Here is a 22,007-nt window from a genome sequence, read left to right on the forward strand (position 1 = left end):
ATTCTTTTTCTCTGCAGAAGTCAAATCAGTGTCAAGTCTAAGAAGAAAAGGAAAGGGTTGTGCAGACCTTGGAAGAAACTGCACAGAGTCATTTATAGATCCAGGTTTATAACTTAGGAGGTTATAGCCTTGACTGTCGATGAACATCCTCATCCTTGCTTTTTATACTTGCAACCTAGATACTTCTTCCCTGCCTAGATTTCTAAAGTCAACTCTGATTGTTACGTAGCATGTTAAATGACAAGGATTATTTGCTTTTTTTTGAAGTTGGTGTGAGTATGCATGGGGTGTGCATGGGACCTGGATATACATACTTGCAGACCAACAGTCCCTGCCACACACAGCTTTTGGGAGGCGGGGAACACACTTTGAATTTCTCAAATGTGAGAATTTGTGATCCATTCAGTCCTGCATGATTAGGCTGCAAAAAAAGCTTTGAATTACCATGAACCCATGAAGGGTTTAGATGAAGAGCGCATTGCATATCATACCAATATTTACCTTGGCAAGACAGTCAGAGACAAATATGTGTCACATATGCTTACAGTTTAGCATGGGCTAGTATTCCCAGGATCAAACTGGGCATCTGCCACAGAATCCAAAGGAAATGCTTTTTTTTTTTTTCTTTTTAGTAAATAGTCTGTGTGCAGAAAGGAAACATAAAAATGCTGCTACCCTGCTGGTGCCTCAAAGGGTGTATGTGCATTTTTGTGTAACTCATGTTCTTAATGAGTATTTTATGTGCATTCACACAAACATGCGTGTGCACCGGGAAATTCTGTCTATTTAAGCTTAAGAAGGTTCTTCTTTAAGGCGGTGATTTTTGCCTTGCAATCATTACAGATGCATCTCCATCAAGGTTCCCTATTGCATGTATGCTAAATAAATTGCTGTTTGGAGAAGGAGAAAACACAGGGAAACAGATTTAACCACACTGTATGCCCTGATGGCCCAAAAGACCAGCCTGCCTCTTGATACATGAGTACTATCTGCTTTCTCTGTGCCATATCGTTTTTAGGAGTGTATCCTATAGGCAGTGGAAATTATTAAATCACAAATTATAACCAAAATATTTTGGATTTCAAAATATTTCCAAAATATATCCAAAATATTTTGGATTTCAAAATATTTCAGAAATGTTTACGGAAGGTGAGATCCCAAGTTAAGAATGATGTTTCAATTTTGGATTTTCTCCAAAAGCAAAACATTAGTGTGTATGGCTGTTGTTTTCAACTGGTCCCTTACAGCACTGTACTAAACAATCCCTGCAGGATGTGTTCAGGACCAGTAGAATGAATCTTTTTTTCACAACTAGCTTGACATGACTCTTGGTGACTCTTATAGAGTAAAATGTGAATGAAGGAACTTGTAAATCTGCAAATGCCAATGAACAGTCCCAGCTAGGGGAGGAATGAGTGGAAGCAGGGTTACAGCTCCTACTTACGATTCTGATAGACAGAATTTTAATTTACTGCATCTGTTGCAATAGGCCTTTAAGGATAGCAAAGAAGATGCTCTTAAAATATTTCTATTCACATCCAAGATGTGCCAGAAGAAACATCTTGAACCATTATCCTGTCAGATTTCCCTTCCGTTTTTACCCAGCCTCTTTATCCAGGCATGGAGGCATGTAAGAATCTAGCATGGTTAGGAGAGGTGCAGGATGCCCTGTGTCAGGTTGGGCTGATTACACTGGAGGGGCCGAGTAGTGAATGACGGAGTTGTAATCTGGAGGTGGGCTGTGGCATTCCAGGTTTGGATCCATAGGAAGGAGAACAGAGTCTTCCAGGGTGAAGTCCATGGTGTCCTCTTCGACCTGTACTGCTGGCTGGTATTTGACAGCCTCACGCTCATGGTCAGCTAATATGGATTCTTTGCTCTTGCTAACAGCTCTCCGCCTGTTGAGAACAAACAGTATCATATATCGACCCTGTCTCCATAAGGTTTTGTCTCTATGTGTAATTAATGGTCACAGTTTTTTTTTTTTTTTAATAAATATATAAAGCATTTCAGTTTACCTTTGCAGCACCCTGTAAGACAGTGACATTTTACAGATTGGATAAGGGAACTGAAATAGGTATTTCAAATAACTCGGTGTTTTAAAAGTAGATTTAGGAGTAAATCCAGGAGTCCTGTTGCCCTGTCTTTTTAGCTTACCACATTTCAGTGCACTACATATATCTTAGTTATAAATGCACCTGTCTTATACACACAATAATATTCTCTCTCATTGTTCTGACACAGGTCAGTAAAAATTTGACTTTTCAGTCGTAGAACTGAAGGCTATGACTTTTCTTTAAGTCTAATACAGGATGAAATAGTGAATAATCTATGACAGACTAATTTAAAATGATCCTGAAAGCAAGAGTGTGTGTTGAACACACTCTTGCAGTGTAGGGCAATCTCTCTTATATTCTCTAGCCCTTTAAAATTACTGAGCAGTATGCTAGTGAAGGGCAGCGCTTTTCAACATTACAACTGCTGGCCTGTAACTGATGTTATTAAAGAGAGCCAGCTTTCATTTTCTGCTGTCTTCTCTTATTATAGGTGATGAAGGCGGTGGGAGAGAAGCAACTTACATCACATGGTGCAAGCTCAATGTTAAAAGTAGGAGAACCCTGGAGAGGATTTGTATCACAAGGTGACCTTGAGGAACAGCAAGTGTGGAAGAAAAAAAAGGTACTTTCTGTCGTAGGCTGCCTTAAAAATAATGTATGTTAAGCCTGGTTTCTTCCATCTGAGGAATTCATTGGAAGAGGTCTGGATAATTTAGGGTTGGTTCTCAAAAGGATCCCAATGTGAGAATGGCTTTTGAACTTCTCCACTTTGCTTAGGGACCCTTTAACATTCATCTCTTTGGAATAAGCCGCCCTCACAGACTGATTATGGCATTGCTTACGTCTCAGTTCAAGATGACTTATGAATGTGCCTGGGAGAATTTAAAATCAGGCAGTGCTCAAGCACTTTGTACATATATTTCATATGTGTTTAAAGGAGCATAAAGCTACATTTGAATGATCCTAAACCAAATCCAAATAATCAACAGTTCATCAAATAATTGTATAATTCATTACGCTTATTTTATTTGTAGTGCTACAGTGCTTACAGTCCCCAACAGTTGATCAGGGATTCAAAGTGTGGTGCTTTAGAAAGCAAAGCCTGTTCCTGCTCCAGGAAACAAAACAATAGCTAAGAGACAGATACAGTAATTGGAGGAAGGGGAACAAAGATCATGAATAGGAAAAGTATCAGATCCAAGACACCAACTGTGTGCACTGTCATGTTGCTTAAGGCTTAAGAGCAGGTTGATGCTTGGCATGACAGAATTCTAATATGCAGTAGGCCCAGCTCCTTTCAACTATGAAAGGGTAAATATGTCCCGCTAGATTATGCTACTACGACTTTAGAAGTTGTGTTATCTTGCCTCTGAATCTGGAATCTGTCAAAAGCTTCAGTTTTCCCACAAGCTGCAGATATTCTCAGTCTGGCTGACAGAACTAGTGTCAGTATCTTCACTTAAAATTTTTGCTAATTCTGGAAAGGTCACGAGTGTGCAGTGCACTGGCCAGAGGAGAACACTATGATCTGTGCACAACTACACTGAACAGCCTGTAGGGTCCATCTGTAAGTTATCTATCCCTGTAGTTCTCTTCTTGGGGGAGCATGTGGAGTGTGTGATACTCTGTATATCATAGTCCGTAAAGCCAGTCATTCTAAGCCAGGAGCTGAGATGTTCAGCCAAATTCAGACATAACAAACAGCTGCAACTCTAATCAGCTGCAATGGGAGGTTGGCTGCTTTGTAGTTGGCCTGATTTTAGCGTGCTGTGGTGGCTTTCCACAGCATGTTTGCATCTCCAGCTTTGTCTCTAGGAAGTGAACCCAGGACCCTGGAGTTGTAAGAGCCAGCCCACCATGTCTTGCATGTCTAGAATGAACTTGGGTTCTGTGACTTCTAAAATGCAAAGGCAGAGATTATAGATTAAAGCTAATGTTTTGTGCTTTTAGACCTGCACAAGGCATTGAAACCAAACCTGTTGAGTGGCAAAGCAGAAATTGTAAAATAAATACTAACCCTGAGAACTTCAACAAAAATGTAGCACACTCTGCTTTCACAATCTAAGTTTTTCCTCTTTGTCCAGAGAAAAACGTGAGTGGAAACTTCTTCTGTATACTATATGCTTGGCAGCTGTCCCTTTCTATACACACACACTTTCTCTGTAGATAAATTCTTCCCTGGCATGAGCAACAGAACCACAACTCTGCTTCACTGTTTATTTATGTATTTTTCTTTTTATTGCTCAGTTCTATTGACTCGTGTCAAACAATTCCATGGATGTTCTGGCTTCTAATTTGCCAGGTATTAAAGTCGTTAGTGGAGACAGAGAGAAGCTTTAAAGTATCTGTTTAACTTGGCCCCCAGCCTGCATATCTCAGAGTGCTGGAGAAAAAGAAATGTTATTAGGGTTTAGTTTGGCCGCACAATGGGAAATTTTCAGACCCATGTAGATTCCCAGCAAGTGTTCTTGTTAGGTTTCTGCCCCTGTAGGTCAGGAGACTGGATATCTGGGAATAACTCTGCTTATCGTTGAAATCATGCTGGTGTTTGAAGAAGGACTCTTTAAATGCTGACATCTGATATTTGCTCCAAAGACAGAAAGCTGATGAGTTGGGTCAGAAGCAAGTTTTGCCATTAGCTGTCTTACGGCAGACCAAAATGCAATTAACTTTCAAAACTATTCCTTTCATCTAAATGCATTTCCTAAATTAAAGCTATCCAAGGGTCTTTGCATTTTTGCTTTTAATGCTCTCTATTACTGACACTTCAATCTACTCCGCTCATGTTCAGCAACAGAGAAATGTACATATGTTTGGACTGCATATTGGAAAACAAGACTGCAGCATCCCTTTTCTGTCTGTCCTTGAAATCTCATTTGCTACATGGAAACTGCCACAGTGAATCAGACATCAGTCTTGCCTCTGGCACTGGTCAGTACTTGATGCTTCAGAGGAAAGCAAAAACCCCTTTATGCCCTGAGCCAATTGTACTACCCTGTATAAGATAGAAAAATTCTCCCTGAGCCCCACCGATAAACATTTTCTGACTGAAGGCATTAGATTTCATTAATCACACAATTATGCAGCTACAGAAGTTAATAATGGTTATGTAATTAAATAATTTCATTAAAAGCTAGCCATTACTTGCTTCAGTGCTTCTCCTGGGTTGGCATTACACTGCCCCAAAAGGTATTTCCTTACTGATTTTGCCTCTGCCTGACTTCTGAGTGCTGCAGCTGCAGGAGGCGATAAAAGAGATGTTAAGTTTTGATAAATCTGCTCATAACTGTGAATGTCTCAGCCCAGTCCCACTTGACTGTTAGTATTCTCACCACGGCACAATACTGAAGATTAGGCGCGTGAATACCATGACATTCAACTGAAACACATTTGCTCAGTGACCCAAGCTGGCCACACGTTACACAATGACCAACCTGAAAACTCATTTGTCCTTGCAAGGATGTGTACCGTTTGGGGTAGGATAAGGGGAAAGATGAGAATCTGAACACTGCCATTTCCTGACCTCAAACAGATTTTGTAACCTAAAGGACCCTCTTTCATGATGTGCACATTTCTGTGGAGTGCTGGTTGGGGAAACATGTTTCTCAGGATGTGGTGAGATGGGTTCAGCCTTGTTTCATAGGCTGAGACTAGAGTTAGCCAAGGCACAGCACTGGACTCCTCTCTGTCAGAAGGATACTTAACAAGCTAGGGAGGTTTATGGGGGGAAGTACAAAAATGGTGAAAGCACTGGAGGAACCAATACTAGAAGATTAAAAGAATGCAAATCGGTAGCAGCAAATCAGCTAAGAGTGACATTCATAATTACCAGCAAATCCTGCTACACTTCAGGTTGTATTTCTATAGTGACCCTGAGCCTGGTGCCTGTGTCAAGTTTGCTAGATTTAAAATCAAATGAGGTGGAGGAACCTGCTGGTGTGGACCCAGTGTTGATAACTGAAAGTCTGCCAGGTCTGTAAATAGGACTGTATTAAGCAGCCTGATTATCACAGAGCTTGGGCTCTGTGCTATTGCATGCACGTGTAGTGTGCCTGTGTGGGGCCACAATAGAGTTAGTAGGTCTCATGACCCAGACGCAAGTTTGGACAAGTGCATTTTAGCGTGGTACTGTGGGTAGCGAGAGCCATTAACAATTCCCATTTTTACTCTGCTATGTCAGATTTCCTGGTACAGATGAAGCTGAAAAGTCTAGGAATTAAACTAGATGAAGGAAAAGTTAGCCTGAATATTAAGTAATCTTTCACAACCTTTTTTAAGTTTTCTGGAGACATGTCAAACTTGTTTAGAAGATACCCCAGAGGATAATCCTGTAATAGCTAGAAGGCCTAAATGACCAAATGTGACTTTTTCATCCTACTGTATGAACCAGAGATTTTGGGTAGAGGTAGAAAAATACTGAAATCATCAAAGAGCTGGGAAATCATTACTGGAGCTGTTTATTTTATGTGAGAGGGAGCCAGTTTCTATTAGCCTAAATCTCAGGGTCAATGACTTGAAGAGGAGCATGGAGAAAGAGAGATGACGGTAAGAAAATCAGCCTATCCAGTGAGGGACTACAGTACCAAGGGTAGCACTTATTCCCAGTGCTGTGGAGCAGCTCTTATGCTTTGCAGTAAGATGCCCAAGTATCGTGCCCTCAATAGGAAAAACTAACAGACTATTGTGTCCATGTAGAAATCCTGGCCTTGTTCAGAAGCTGTGTTTAAGGAAAGATGAGAAATGGGGCTGAGCGTTACCAAGTAGAGCAGCTTGTCTCATGACCATATCTCATAATAACGTGTAGGAGCTTCAGGGCTTTATAACAGCTTTCATAGGTGTTTAATGAGGCACAAAGTAAGAGTGATTAATTTTTTTAATTTTTTCTGCAATGAAAGAAATATAAAAGGGTTATTTTTTCTTCTGATAGTTATGACTGATTCACAGTTTGCTTTAATACATTTTAGACGGGGTGCTGTGCAGTAAGAATTTAATCCTGGGTTCCCCTCTGGCAGTGTCCTGGTTTCAGCTGAGATAGAGTTAATTTTCTTTATAGTGGCTGGTATGGGGCTATGTTTTGGATTTGTGCTGAAAACAGTGATGATAATACAGAGATGTTTTAGTTGTTGCTGCAGTAGTCAAGGACTTTTCAGCTTCCCATGCTCTGCCAGGTGCAGAAGAAGCTGGGAGGGGACACAGCCAGGACAGCTGATCCAAACTGACCAAAGGGCTATTCCATACCATATGGCGTCATGCTCAGTATATAAAGCTGGGGAAGAAGAAGGAAGGGGGGGACATTAGCAGTGATGGCGTTTGTCTTCCCAAGTAACCATTACGCGTGATGGAGCCCTGCTTTCCTGGAGATGGCTGAACACCTGCCTGCCCATGGGAAGTAGTGAATGAATTCCTTGCTTTGCTTTGCTTGCGTGCGTGGCTTTTGCTTTACCTGTTAAACTGTCTTTATCTCAACCCTCGAGTTTTCTTACTTTTGCTCTTCCGATTCTCTCCCCCATCCCACCGGGGGGAGTGAGCGAGCAGCTGCGTGGTGCTTAGTTGCCGGCTGGGGCTAAACCACGACAGGCAGTATCTGTGCATCAGTAGTCTACTGGCACGGAGAACTCCAAGGGGTTAAGATCAAGAATTCATTGTTTTGAAACACTTCTAAATACAAAGTACAGCTAGCAGAAAAGTTTAAGAGGCCAGAGTCACCACTCATTAAGTATGTGTCCCCTTGCACGTGTGGCAAAGATGGTCAATGGTCCCTGACACTAGCTCTAGCACTCAAAACACAGTGAGATGGAAAGCACTGTGGTCAAAACCAAGCTGGGGACCACAGCCTTTCATGATTCTCCTTCTAGTCCTTGCCACTGTAAGCACGTAGTATAATCCCAGAAAAAAGTGGCTTACATAACTCCCAAGTAGCTACTCATTCAAAGTTACTTATATTTTGGAGAGCTCAGGTTGGGTCATAGTGCGAGGTGCTGCATGACACAAACAGTAAGTACATGTGCTACCTCAGTGTGCTCATCACAGAAGAAAAATCTTCTGAAACTAATTTCTGCTATGGAGCAAACATATTTCCATGCCTCATTTTTCTGAGATGGTGCAAAAGGATTCTAGCCCAATCAGCTGGGTTGCATTTTTGGTGGGCACCTCGCATTTGGACATGAATGCCTGATGCTCCTGAGCAAAATCAGTTTGTTTCAATATTATTGACTTGCCTTAGGCCCAGTTTGGCTTCGGCAAAGGCAGAGCCCTCAGTGATATGATCTGGATGCAGCATCCAGAGCCCAGAGCATATCAGCTGAGCCTCAGTTAGCTGGTGTCATGGGACTTGGCCAGAACCAGGTAAGTAATTTCAGAGCAACTGAGGATAATTGGGTTGGGGGGCGGGGGGGGGAGAAGGGAAAGGGATGGAGGAAGGACAACTGAGCAGGTATCAAACCTGTTATAATTTTAACCAATAACTTGATTATAGAGTCTCTGGGAGAATTTTAAAGTAGTGCTTGGCAGTAGCCTGTTAATATTACAAGATGAGACCTGACACCAGAGTCATCCCATCATTAAATCCCCTCTATGTTGAATGTGCTTCCTTGAATGCTAACTCCAGTGTCATTATCCTGCTCAATCTTTCTGTCCCTCACTACAGCTACTGCTGTGGCTTTATACTTTAGCGGTATAAAATGCTTAGAGCTCAGAAATGGTTAGTCCCATCTAACAGTGGTCCCAGGCCCAAAGTATCAGACACCTCTTCAATAAACTCTTGACACTGACACTCCACGGTGTGTAGTGTTGCCAAATTCTAAACTTGACAGAGAAATGAATGCAAGATAAATAAACAGCAAGATTTTGGCAAAAATAATAAACGCAGCCACCCTGGTTTAGAAAACATGCTAAGCCTTTGAACAGTTTTGTTTTAGAAAAGGAAGACTGTTTGAAAAGGATCCAGGGTAAATGTTTTTGGTAGAGAATTAACAAGAGTGACTTTATCTCCCCTGTTAAACCAGCACTCTCTTCTGACCTCTCCTCCTAGACTATTCTATATGCTTTTGAGGCTTGTTTTTCAAGTTAGTAGTGCAGGAGCGCCAAGGGGTGTCATGTCCTCAAATGAGAGGGCATCAGGATGCTCTGCGACTATGCAGAAAATGTTAGTTGTGCCAATGCCAGTCTGCAAGATTAAAAAAAAAAAGAAGCTGACAAAATAGCTTTCTCAGCTGGACCTCAAATACTCAGTGAAGGATGTGGCCAAGAAAAAAGACACCTCTGTCCATTCAATGGTAGCTAGGGTCCTGGGAATAAGGAGACAACAAACACAGCTTGCTGCAGGGTTTGCTTTTATAGCAGACCTCTGTTAAGGTGGTCTTTTGCGGTCTGGCTGGCACAGAAAGTATCAGGTATCTCATGATGAATGGAATCCCTATGGAAGTCTTGACTGTAGATGGGGAGAGCCCCAGATGGTGCAGGTCAGGCAGAGATTCACTGAACCCAGCAGAGCCGTGTTACTTCACGTTTGCTCCCAGTGGGCCTGGTAGCAGTTCAGAAGGTTTTCCTGGAAATCTCGGAAGACCAAGCTGTTATGGAATTTTTGTGTTTCTACATCTGGCTAGATGTTGATTTTTCTGATTTTTCAGCAGAAAGCCTAGAAGGGGGAGAGAGTGAACCTTCCTCTGCCAACTATTTATCCAAATGGGGGAAATGCAGTAGCGGAAGCAGCAGTCAGAGGTGAATGACAGAAATCTTTAGAAGGATAAATCCTATCAGGGAGGCTGTTTGTGGGTGTGTGTGTGTTGGACTTGTGTCAACATGACATCATGCAGAAGAGAGGTATATCAGCCCAGGTAAAGCATTATAGTAATGCAGTTCCTGACATTTGAGCTCCTTTTTTTAGAACTGGTGCCAGTTGGTCTCCATAGCAATGCACTGTGCTGTGCCAAAATCCTCTCACCGTGCGCATAGGATAAAAACATGGAACCTTATCTAGATCTCTGCTAATCCCCCAACAGGTACAACACTGGGACAGTACTACAGGGGAAATACTGCTGAACAACATTATTCCTGAAGTCACACTCCTATCCAGCAGAATCTGGAGCATTTGAATGCTCCCTGTTAGTGCTGCAAGGCTGTCTTCTAACCTTTTCCCTTTTCTTCTTTCTCCTTCTCTCCTGCCTTTAAACATCTAGGAATTTATGGTTTCAAGGCCTGAAAAGGCAAGGCAAGCTCCGTCCACCTTGCTTTTCTCTCTCTGAGTGAGGGAGTTAGCCCCACTGAAATTCTGACTACGCACTCTCATGTGAACTCTCCCATACTATGCAGAAATTGCACTAGTTTTTTCTCATCTATCATTTCTCTTTAATGTAGAAAAATGGTGACTTGATGTAGAACAAGCAATTGCTCTGGTGGGAAAGATCACTGAGTTCAATACAGAGGAAACTAACAGAAATCTCATCGATAGATTTCAGAGAAAACTCTAGGCAATTCAGTAAAAGTCTAATTAGCTTAATTAACTGAATAGACATGGAATTCCTTGCTACAGAATTGTTTCTTTTTCAGTATTTTGGGTAGCTATTCTTTGAAATTCTACAAGTTGACATTTGAATCAGTAAAATGGGTTACTGTTGTTACTATACTTTTCTAGGAAGGTGGAGAAGACCTATTTCACTACTAGGTCAGCTCTCTGCCTGTGCCTGATTTGTTACAGAAATACAAAGAACTGTGAGCTAACGGTTAGCTAAAAGCTAAACATCTGCTTTTATTCTTCTGTGATTGTCTGTACTATGAATGGAGAAACATATAGCAAACACTGGCACAGCCTCTCTTTGTAAACCAAATATGAACAATATAATTCATAGGATCATGAAGGTGGTAGGATTAAGGGACTTCTCTGTAGGACCGTCTTCATAGCTATGATAAAGCAAATGTAGAAATCACGGTTCTGGTAAATGTACTTGCTTTGCAGTGCTTATACTGTTCTTTACTATACACGCCTTCTAAACTTTTGTCATGTCCCATCAATTGCAAAGGTGCCACCTGTATGTCTGAAGTTAAACATAGCTTTGTTAGATAGTGGTATAATTATAAATGTTATTTTCTGGATTAATAAATCAAGTTCTTCAAACTTTGTTCCATCAGTAAAGGAGAATAGTGGAGAGGCAGTCAAGAAACAGCTAAAGTAGATGTGTATATTCTCAGCTCTTTTGCTCCTATCATTTGCCATGTACAGAGTATTCTGCCCTGGGAGATCAGATCATGAACAGAAGACAGCAGCTTCACTAGAGAGCACCCTCTTGTTTTTTTGAATGTGATTCAGAATCACAAGGCAACCTGGCATTTTGGAAGAAGAGTTAAATCGGTTGACAAGACATTATGTGCTCAAAGCTGATGAAATGAGTTTTCATTTTTATCACATGAATCAACATTTTCTCATGTTCATTAACCTTCCTGTAACTTAAATGCAACAGTGCAGCATTCCTTTCAGAGACATGCAACTCTGTTTTATTTTCAACTTCTTTCTGGAAGCAAAGTTTACATTATAACTTTCTTGATCTTCAAAGACATTAACCATGGTCTTTCAGTTATAGTACTGAAATACAGAGTTGATTCTTCTTCTAGCTTGTTTAGATAGTCTAACAGTTTTCCTTTTGGAATCAGAAACAAAACTGCAAATTTTGGAAGCATTTTTCTGAATGGGACACTGTCTTCAAAAGAAATATCCAAAAGTACTCACGCTAGAGCCATGATCCCATAAGGCCAAGAACGGATTTCCAGCCTCTTTGGGCTTTTTATCTCTTCTGACGTCAACACCATCCCACTGTCCGACTCCTGAGCAGCAAAAGGAAGAGAACATCAGCAGCGTGCCAAACAATCATAAAAGCATGGAGCACTTTTAAATTAAAAATAGCTTGCCACGGGGAGAGTGTGGAAAGAGTCAGACTAAACCACTATTAAAGTCAGTAGAGAAGGAAAGCCAAGGAGCTAATTAGAATACCAAATTCCAGCTATCTTATTTTGTGATGATATCACTTCTAGGCAAGTTGATAGAACTTCACCTTCTAAAACTGTCTCCAGCTACAGAGCGGACAAAGCAAGGGCAGGAGAATGCAACTTCTTCTTCACTGTGGCCTGTAGAGGTTGGGGCTTTCTGTCTATGCAGTTATCAGGGAGAGACTGCCAACAAGGTGGCCATCTGTAGGTGTTATATTGTGGTGTTACATACTGATACTTGTGTACTGGAACTAATGTAGGAGCTACCAGCTATTCTATGTAATCACAAGATTCCAACTGACAACCTGGAGGGCAAATGTTTGCATCAAAACTCTCAATCGTGTGCTATTTAGCAAAGTGCTTAACTCAGATATGTCCAGCTGGTGTATGACATTAAGCCCATTCTTCAGAATATTCTCTTATCAAGGCCTATATTATCAGGTTTTATCCAATTGTTCCTGATAATGCTGCTATTTAGCCTGAGAACATTTGCCTTCTTTTTGTGATGATAAAATTTTTGAGCTGTATTTTGAAAGAGTACCCTTAAAATGAACATATCAAAAAATAATTTGACATTTTCAAACTTGAAATTGATATAAAGCATGACATATGGATACCATCTAGGTAGGATAGCTGAGATATGAATAGACAGAAATTCATAAAGAATATATCCAATAATACTGGCCAGGCTCCTCAGAGAAAAGGTACCCTGAATACCTACTGGAAATCACAGAATCGTATAGGTTGGAAAAGACCTTTAAGATCATCGAGTCCAACCGTAAACCTAACACTACCAAGACCACCACTACACCATGTCCCCAAGCACCTCATCCAAACGGCTTTTAAATACACTACTAGAAATATTGTAATTTTAAGGAAGTGGAAGTTCAGTATCATTTTGGCAAATCCAAGTGCTTTGCAAAGATACATAGCCTAAAAGGCTCATTGTACTTTGGTTATGGATTTTTTCTTATGAGCTGTCCAACAAAACTGTCTTCATTAGTTTTGAAGTTGAGGTTGTGATTCCACTGGACTTAAAGTTGAGTCTGGAGGTTGCAATTAAGATCAAGCTGTTATTGTGCTAAGTGCTACACAAATTCAGACATGCACAGTCCTTGTTCTAAGTAACTTAAAAAATATTAAAAGTTCTGGGGGGGTTCCTTTGCATTTGAAATATTTTGTGATGCTGGAAAGTTGCATGCCTGTCTGTCTGTCAAAACCAAGAAAGCAAAAGACTTCAACATGGGAAGTGAAACTCTAGTTAGTCTTATTTTACCATTCAAATTGATTGAAACAGGAAAAATAATCCCACCAAACAAAAAATAAAAAGCAAAAGCTTTTTTTATAAATGCTTTGGTAATATATCAGTTGTTAATAAGATCAGTCTGGAAACTGGTTTTCAAAGTATAAAGTAAAATCCTAAACTATGTCTGTCAAACTCAGTTGAACCCAGCTTTTCTTTCTGTTTTTTATCTTAACTATTTTCCCTTAAAATCTGTGGTCTAGAAACAATTTATCTGAGTGCTACTTTGCATTTTGCTTACAGAAAAATTGTTAAAAGAATATCAACAGAGACTACAGATAAGTAGCACAAGTGCAGGAAGGTGTGGTAGAGCACTTTTAGAGTTCCTGGGCAACTGGTTGAAATAATGACCTAATGAGTATTAACATCTTGATATTTAAGATTATTTTAGTAACCCAAGTGCACTTACTTTGTTCAAAAGTAGATCACACCATAATTTTGTTTTAAAAGATCCTCATTGAAATATCACATTTCTTTCTGATCTGTTAATGTATTATTACCCTTTTTTGAAACTTTTCCCCCTTCATGTAAGGACTTACTTTAAAATGCCATGAACAGGGAGCATTTAGGAAAGTAATGCTCATGCTGGCAGCAGTTATCTCTTACTGATACTGGATCTATCTAGTAAATGTCTTTGTATGATTCAGAGGGACAGATTTTTATCCTGCAAGAGGAAAGATGCAGGAGCTAGAGAAAATTCTAAGCCTTCTAATCCCTAAGATGCACTGATAAAGGCACAGAAATTACATCTGGCAAAATACTAGGGAACAATGGACATCAATTCGTGCTAGCAAGAGGACAGATGAGAAATACCCTATATTTGTCAAGGACATGAAATATGTCTAGGACAAGTTGTAGCTAGAGACTTGACCCTTCCCAAGAGAGTTGGTGGAGCATGGGGGACGGTTCCATGACTAGCAGAGTAGACAGGCTCGTTTCTATAAAACCCTACACATCTTGTTTTTCTTTTGCTGCTCTAGCCATCTGATGCTTGCCCTCTTCCTCTGTTAAAAGGTTTTCTAGGGCTTCATGCTTCCTCCCTAAACTTCGATCTGCTTCAAACATGCATGCGTTACAAAGATCCCTCCTTAGTGGCACAGCATCTGTTATTGAGGCAAGTGGTGTGGACTGCATATGGCACTGCAGCCAGTGAGTACCTGAACCATAGAGGAAATTCATGAGTTGGGTTGGGTTTTGTTGTTGTTGTTGGGGGGGGAGGTGGTGTGTGTGTTTGTTTGTTTTGTTTTGTTGGTTTTTTTTAAATAAGGAAGAAAAAATAGGGAAAAAAAAAACCCCAAACCTACACCCTTGGAACCTGTAGCCAACAGGTAGAACCATCATTCTGTAACAAAACAAGCTTTTGTTTTCTGCTGGAGTGAAAATGAAACTGTTCAACGCTCTCCCACCCTGCAGTGCCATTAAACTAGCAATAAATATGTTCACTTAGGGTGGGGAAAATCCAGGGTTAAAGCCCTTTGTGTGAATCAAGTAGAGCAGGAACTTAAATGTTGGTCTTGTTCATCCAGAACTGAATACCCTCAGCACCACCAACTTATTGGCTGTCTCAGCCAGCCAGAATGTGTTCTGGACACATTTCCTTCAAAAGGCTCCATTTCAATGAGCTGCCATTTTCTTATGGGGGAAAAAACCATATTGAAATATGTAATATAAAGCCCTTTAGCCTGATCAAAGCCTGGATAATCATGCATGAGCTTCTCTTTAAATTATTTGTTAAGCTAAATGCAGGTCCCTCTTTGTTGTTACACAGACCTATGTGTGAGATGCTAGGGCCTAATCTTCTGCTTGATTTAAAGCTTTTTCTTACCAAACAGATTTCAAAAGCTGTAATAACTGTTTCTGGTGCTGGTGACAAGTGATCTGTGAACCCGGTAGAGAAGGATGCAATCACCTCACTTACCTCATGTATCACTTTCTCCTTTTCCACTGGCACCTCATCAAATGTCTTCACGCTCAATGGTCGCTTCTTGCTGTTGTTACTGAAAGCAAGAAAGTTGAGGGGTCAGCATAAAACCCAAGCAGATGCTACACCAGTTGGTAGCTCAATTAACATCCCTGACACAGCTCAGTTTCCTGGACCAGTCTTCTTTTTTCATCTCTTGTAACTAATAAACAATGCCCTGACAAATTTGTCTGTCCAACTCCTTTAAAACAGCCATACTGAGAGAGGACAACAACCAGTACCCAGATATATCAAATCTTTCTTTCCCTCCCAGCCCTCGTATATATTTTTCTTACCCAGTTTCCACTGCACTCCAGCGATTAACACAGTTGTTCAAATTTTCTTCCACAGGGCAAGTTTTGGAGTTAGGTTCTCCATCAGGACACAAGGTGATGTTCAGTGGAATATAGTCTTTACCATCCTATATGATTAATAACATAAAAGAACACAAAGCTGGTAAAGATCATTTTGTACTGCACCTCAGATGTAAAAGGGTATTGTATTCTACAGAGCTTTGCACTGAGAAAGGACTAGATTTTATTTTAACTTTTTGATGTTTCTTCAAAGTGATTATGATGTTCTTCACAACACGTGGAAGTTAGAATGTATAGCTTTATCCAACATTTACTGCATAGGAGGCTTTGTATGAGGAAAATGGTTCACTTTGGGAAACCTATGATGTAGCATGGCTGAAAATGGTCTCTAATATTCCAGTACTCATCTGCAGTTAGCGTGTTTTCTCTTCCAGGCATCTCAGCCTGAGCTATTGCTTCACTGGTCTTTATAGCAGTTACAAGACTTCTAAATGTCCCTCACATATGGCACAGCAGTGCGACGGTTGTATTGAGGGTGTCAATATACGTGCATCCATTTTAAAAGTTACTGGCTTTGCTGACTTTCACAGCAGCATCTTTGATGAGTTTGCAGCAATTTCTTTGTGATCGTTACTACATTCCAGATGTGTGGCTGTTCTGCCTTAGTGAAAGTGAACAGAATTTCACTGATCTGCACTTCAGGAAAGCAATCCTCTGTATTGTCATTGCGTTGGCCTCTTTGGGAACTCCAAGGCACCAGTCTCAGGGGCACCTAAATCCAAGTTTAAACCATGTGTTTGGGAGAAGGGAGGGAAAGGCATGAAGTCACAAAACCCCGATGGCCAACACGACTTTTAACAGATTTCGGACTTGGTAAAAGAATATTGCCTATGTATAGACTTTTTGCTTATGTTCAACTTAAGGAGTTGCAGCTTAGCAAGAGCCAGTCCATAAAATGGTAGCCTTAAAGGATTTTATTTCTTGTCCTTACAAGAAACTGATGCTGTGAGTTTAATAGAATTCAGTATGCATCTTAAGAAGCTCTGCATTGTCATTACACCCCTGCAATAATCGTCAGAAATTACTCTTCCTTTAAGTCCTAAAATTATTTGTCCAAATTTCCCTTTGCTTGATTTTTTTTTTTTTAATTTTGAGAAGCAGTTAAGTGCCCTATTCCCTTATCATGATTTTTATGTCTTCTTAATTTACTTTGGTTATAGGATAAAACTCACAAGCTCTTCATATTGCAAACTGGGCCCTCTTCAACTTAGCTTCACTAAAATTGTTTACAAACAGGAAGGAGCTGGAGGAGAGTGTTTGATTTCTTCTTAAATTAAATTGAGAGTTACATAACTGGTCTGGTTGTTTTTACTGAAGAAGAAAACAACTGATTTAACTATTATGAAATTAATAATTATGTAATTGGCTTTCTGAGCTTTAAACTGCATCATTACAAAGCTCCTAAGAGCACTGATGAACATAAGTTCAGAAAATGAGAGAAAGTTCAGACCAACTACTGGCAGTTTACTATGTTGGAATCTAATTAAAATTGTTTGTGAGATAAAGCACTATTGTTCCTCTAAGGGGCAGCTGAGCCTTTTATAAATTAATGTAAGTTTCTGCTTATTGTGGACGGATAAACATCTAGTTTTGAAATATAATCCCCTTTGAATAGTTAACATTTTCTTTACTCATCCCAGCAGTCATTTTCCTTGTGACCTCCGTTATGAAGTCAAATCTAATATTACTGCTCAACATAGTCTTTACCGGTGCGCATGTATATACATATCCACATACGTATACAACTATATGTACACATTTGTTGAAGAAATGTTTGTTTTGCTGTACCTGCTGTACATTGGCTTGAAGAAGATCTCCTAAGCGCTCCACAAGCTCAGTGAAAGTAGGCCTTTCTGTGGGTACTCCATGCCAACAATCCAGCATTGTCTGGTACCTAGATAAAACCACAGGTATTAAGAAAGGAAAAGGATAGGAGCTTTGCTTCCAAACTGTTTCTTTCTGCTGCTGCTTGTTTTGGTCATTGTTTGGATAGTTTTGGATTAAGACAGGTTTAGATCTCCATATGCTGAAATTCTATTCTAGTTTCCATGTGGGATGCTTTTTCCTTCTATATTCCTGCCTCAGCTGAGCCTGTAGGCTTTTTATTTTCGCCTAACTTAAAATTTGACTGATGGGCCCCGCTGATATTGCTGAAATAAGTCATAGTTATGGATGCCTAGTTTCTGTCACAGAATCGGAAATCAAGGCAGACACAGTAGTCTCCTGAACTGAGATTCATGAACTACAACTGACATGGGGAGGTCTGTTAATCTTGTTGTTGGCAAAGGTCAAGCTGACTTGGTCTGTCTTTAGCATTCGTCTGTGGTATCAGGACACCCAAGATATGCACAACTACAACTTTTACTGAAAACAAAATACAAAATAGATAGCTGTCATCTGATGAGGTCTCCTTCCTCCTCCACACTTAAATACAGTCTCTTTTGTAATACTTAAATGACATGTATCAGTTCTCAATACAAAACCAGGAGCTCTTACACTTCTGGAGTAGAGTACTCTGGAGATCTCATCCGGGTTCCTTCTTTGAGCCGTCGGCAAAAGTCCTCATCTATCTGCACTCCAGGGTATGGTGAGGCACCTGATGGGAGAAATAAGGAGGAGGCTCCAGAATGGCACAATCCCTATTTCCCAGTCCAGTGAATTAAACACATATTGGTGATATCTGCTGAGCATTTGAGATTAGACCTAGAGTTTGACAGTAAAAGAAGTTAGAGCAAAGACGGGGTTGCAGTCACTTACTATCTACGTGTTTTGTTTGGAAACCCGTTACAGACTCACTCTGTCTCTTTAGAGATTGCGATCATGCTGTCTCCTCTGTGTTTGTGATATAGCCAGGACCACTCCAAGGCAAAATATGGCAGAAGAGAAATAAATGTTATTAGTTTGAGAATTTAAATGACCTCTTGGTCAGTGGTAGAAAAGTTCCAGCTCGTTCAATTGGTTACATACTGTTTTCCAAACTGTCAGTCTGCCAATACCCTGCACGAAGTGAGTACACATGACTTAAATCAGTCCTGCTCATCATTCATTGCCTTAGAATCTCTGGCCTCACTGGCCTCTGAGTAAGTGCAGAGAAAGCTGTAGCCATCCAGCTCCTACAGAAGGCTGCAAGAACCTTGCAGTTCAACCCAGGTGTGTAGAATTGTAGTCCTTCTCTCCTGGTTCACCAATTTAGTATTGTATATGTATTATGCAGTCCTACAGGTAAAATTTCCTTGAAAAATGACTTTCCACATTTTTAGCCTTGTTTTGTTTTCTGAGTGGGAGTTCAATGCTGCTTATTTTCAGGGCCACTCAATTGTTAGTGTGAAACCTGGGAGGACAGTTCATGGCAACTGTAATTGCTTTTGAGAGGTAGACTTCTGTAAAGGGACTGGTAGTATTATATTAACTTGCACAAAAGTTGGCCGAGCAGTCATCAAAATGAAGGAGTGAGACTTATTTCATTTCCTGTGTAAATGGTTATCTTCAGAGGAATGACTAGCATAAATCTATGTATGCATTCAGTGCGCTCTTCTCTTCAACTAATGAGCGAGTGGGGGCTTTTCAGAGGTTGTGAACTTTGTTGTATGACATCTGCACTTTATGATGCACCCTAAATAAGGGGAACAAATATATAATTTGAGAAAGCGCTCTGGCATCTGAGTAATCCAGACCTCATAGGTAAAATTCAAGAGATGTCTACACTGAAGTTTGAAAGGTTACCGAACCTACTGTGGATAGACCTAAAAGATCTGTAAGCTTTCCTCCCTTCCTTCTCAGCAAAGGCTTCACATGCAGTGCAACCCTTGTCTTTCACATTTTGGCATCCTAGAGGCTGGATGGTGAATTTGGAAGAAAATTTAATCAAGTCTTAACATAGGGGATTGAATGGAATCTGGATCTGTATCCAGCCCTTGAGGAATCTGTAAATGATTCACCGTCTATAACATTCCTGCTTATTTCCTGCATTTTTTTTTTTCCCATTTGGAAACACCATCATGTGCTGTGCACTTGGGGGCACAACAAGCACAGCAGAAATCTTTTGGATTAAAGCAGTGAAGAGGGTGCCAAATTGTGGCTGTTCCCAGAATTATTCTACTCTGTGAATCTGACTGCTCAATCTGCAAAACTATGCACTGGGGAGCAAAGATCCTGGCAACTTCCTAAGAGGGCATCTCAACACAGCAAATAGGCTCTGATGACATTCAAAGCTCAGGGATGCTTAGCCACAGCACGTCTGAATTCCCTTGATGTGCAAGTATCGGATCACCAGTATTAAGAGTGTTTCCTGGAGTTATGTAGATTGGAAATAGGCAGTAGCATCATTTCTGCTTTATATCTTGATTTTCCTTCCTAGTTTTGTGTTCGGCCTGTCATTATGATCATAATGACCTGGTAATTGAATGTTCAGCTCACATCACCCATTAGCCACAGATCTCAAAACAGGCTTCTATCAACTCACAAGATCTCTCTGAATAAACAGATGGATAGAAACTATAGCGTCACTTTCCCACAGTTACACTGTGATAGAAGGGTAAGGACAGGAACAGGGTCTGGGAGCACTAAACTGCTGTCTGTGTTCATCTCCTGGACTCTCACTAGCTTGTCTTTTCATCTGTACAGGTTTAGCTTTGCAAACCTTTACAAGGTACTGAGGCTTCATGAATACATCTGTGACTTGCCCAGTTGATCCTGTATCTGTTTAACAGTGGCGCAGCCTCTCAAGAGAAGTGAGCGTAAGCCTTGCTTGATCTAGTTAGCCCTAGATTGTCAATGTACTGGGGCAACACTGAAAACAACACCCCTCATTAGAGAAGAGATGGGCCTCATGGCCTTTTGAATTCATTTCTGTCTGCATTATGTGATTGTTGTGCCATCATGGCCAACCAATTTCCATTAGGAGGAGCTGAATGGAGTCATGCCATTTATGCAGTGTCCCACTGTTTTACACTGAGCATTCTGATGTGCAAAAGAAACTCCTCAGTTTGCTGAGTATCACTGGCTGGATCTGGCTCATGAGCACAGCAGAGGTTATTGATAAGAATTAGTCTTGCAAATACATTGATTGGGACTGAGACCCTGAGGGCAACACAGTAGAATTGGATGAGGAGGGATAGAGGATTCCACTTGATCTCACAATCTGAGTTATCTTTCTTTGATTACATTGTTGATCATATCAACTGCAACATGTTGGTGAGAGCAAGTACAGGGAAGGCAAAGAAGAATAATTTTTGATTGCAAGATCTTTTGGTAGTTTATATTTTGACTGGTGCTGGCCTCCTACCAGCTGGAGGCAGCTCAGATCTCAAAAGCAAGGAACTCTCCCTTTCCCACCTCCACGCACCATTGTACGTCATCTGGACTATCTGATAAGCCTAATAACTTGGATTTGGGATGCTGAGACAGCTTGGGAGAAATGTAGGCTGAAATATATGGTGTAAGGTCTACACGTGACATTTTCCTTAAGGGAAATCTCTTCCAAAATGCTCAAAGATGTGGCATGCATTGGATATGGTAGTACTCTTTTGATCCTGGTTTTATTTTAGTAGGATAATAAGATGCTGATGTTATACTACCAGGCACTGCTTGTTTACATAATTACCTTTGATTGCTTTTTGAACAGTGCACATTTAAATTCCAGGAGACACCGATATTCTGTAATGCGCCGGGTAAGTGATTTCAAGATGTATTAAACATTGCTGGCATTACCTGACGTGAGGTGTGCTGACCCCATTTAAATAATGCAAAGCTCAATGCAAACTCAGCCCCAAATGAAAATTAACAGTCTCTCAAGTCCTGATTTCTCTGTGTATCACCAAAATGCATCCAGTCTGCCAGCCTTTCTGGAGGAAGCCTATCGTGCTTCATTCAACTTCTAACCCTGAAAAGGGCCCATGTCCAAACCAAACTGTGCATTTTGCTAATCAGTATCTTTTCCTTTTTTAGAGGGTGCAAAGTCTGTGGGACCCAGTAAAAAGCAGCAGTTGTAAATGGGAGCCAAAACATACTCTGTAGCAATGACAAATAACTTCCATTCCCTGGCTCTCAATGATCTGTAAAACTTTTATGTAAGAGAGTTCAATCAGTGACACAAATCCTTAATTAAATATTTATCGTGTGAGCTGCAGATGTGAGTAGTGCCAAACCACAGACATGCCTGGATGATCTGTATGAAAAACCCTCTTAGAGAAAATGACTGCTTTTGAATCTGTGCCACGGATTGAAGAAAGTAGTTTGTGATCTACGTCATAACGAGGGCAGGGGCTGCTCTACAGATGGCAGCCCTTGGAGTAATTTAGTAGAGTCCTCTGAATTCAGAAGAGGACAGTCTATTG

General features: G+C 40.6%; 1 protein-coding gene across 1 annotated transcript in view; it reads right to left on the minus strand.

Moving 5' to 3' along the window:
• Positions 1-1,149: 1,149 nt before the first annotated feature.
• The window catches only part of LOC140658611 (vascular endothelial growth factor receptor kdr-like), a 138,261-nt gene continuing 117,403 nt past the window's right edge, over positions 1,150-22,007 (minus strand). Inside the window, exons 25-30 of the mRNA XM_072877249.1 lie at positions 18,169-18,268; positions 17,461-17,566; positions 15,595-15,719; positions 15,257-15,335; positions 11,779-11,873; positions 1,150-1,898 (exon numbers count right to left, since the gene is read on the minus strand). Of these exons, the coding sequence (XP_072733350.1) occupies positions 1,688-1,898; positions 11,779-11,873; positions 15,257-15,335; positions 15,595-15,719; positions 17,461-17,566; positions 18,169-18,268 (716 nt within the window). The 3' untranslated portion in view covers positions 1,150-1,687. The remainder of the gene's footprint in view (positions 1,899-11,778; positions 11,874-15,256; positions 15,336-15,594; positions 15,720-17,460; positions 17,567-18,168; positions 18,269-22,007) is intronic.

The sequence above is a fragment of the Ciconia boyciana genome, chromosome 12, assembly GCF_034638445.1.
Source record: "Ciconia boyciana chromosome 12, ASM3463844v1, whole genome shotgun sequence".
Lineage (NCBI taxonomy): Eukaryota > Metazoa > Chordata > Aves > Ciconiiformes > Ciconiidae > Ciconia > Ciconia boyciana.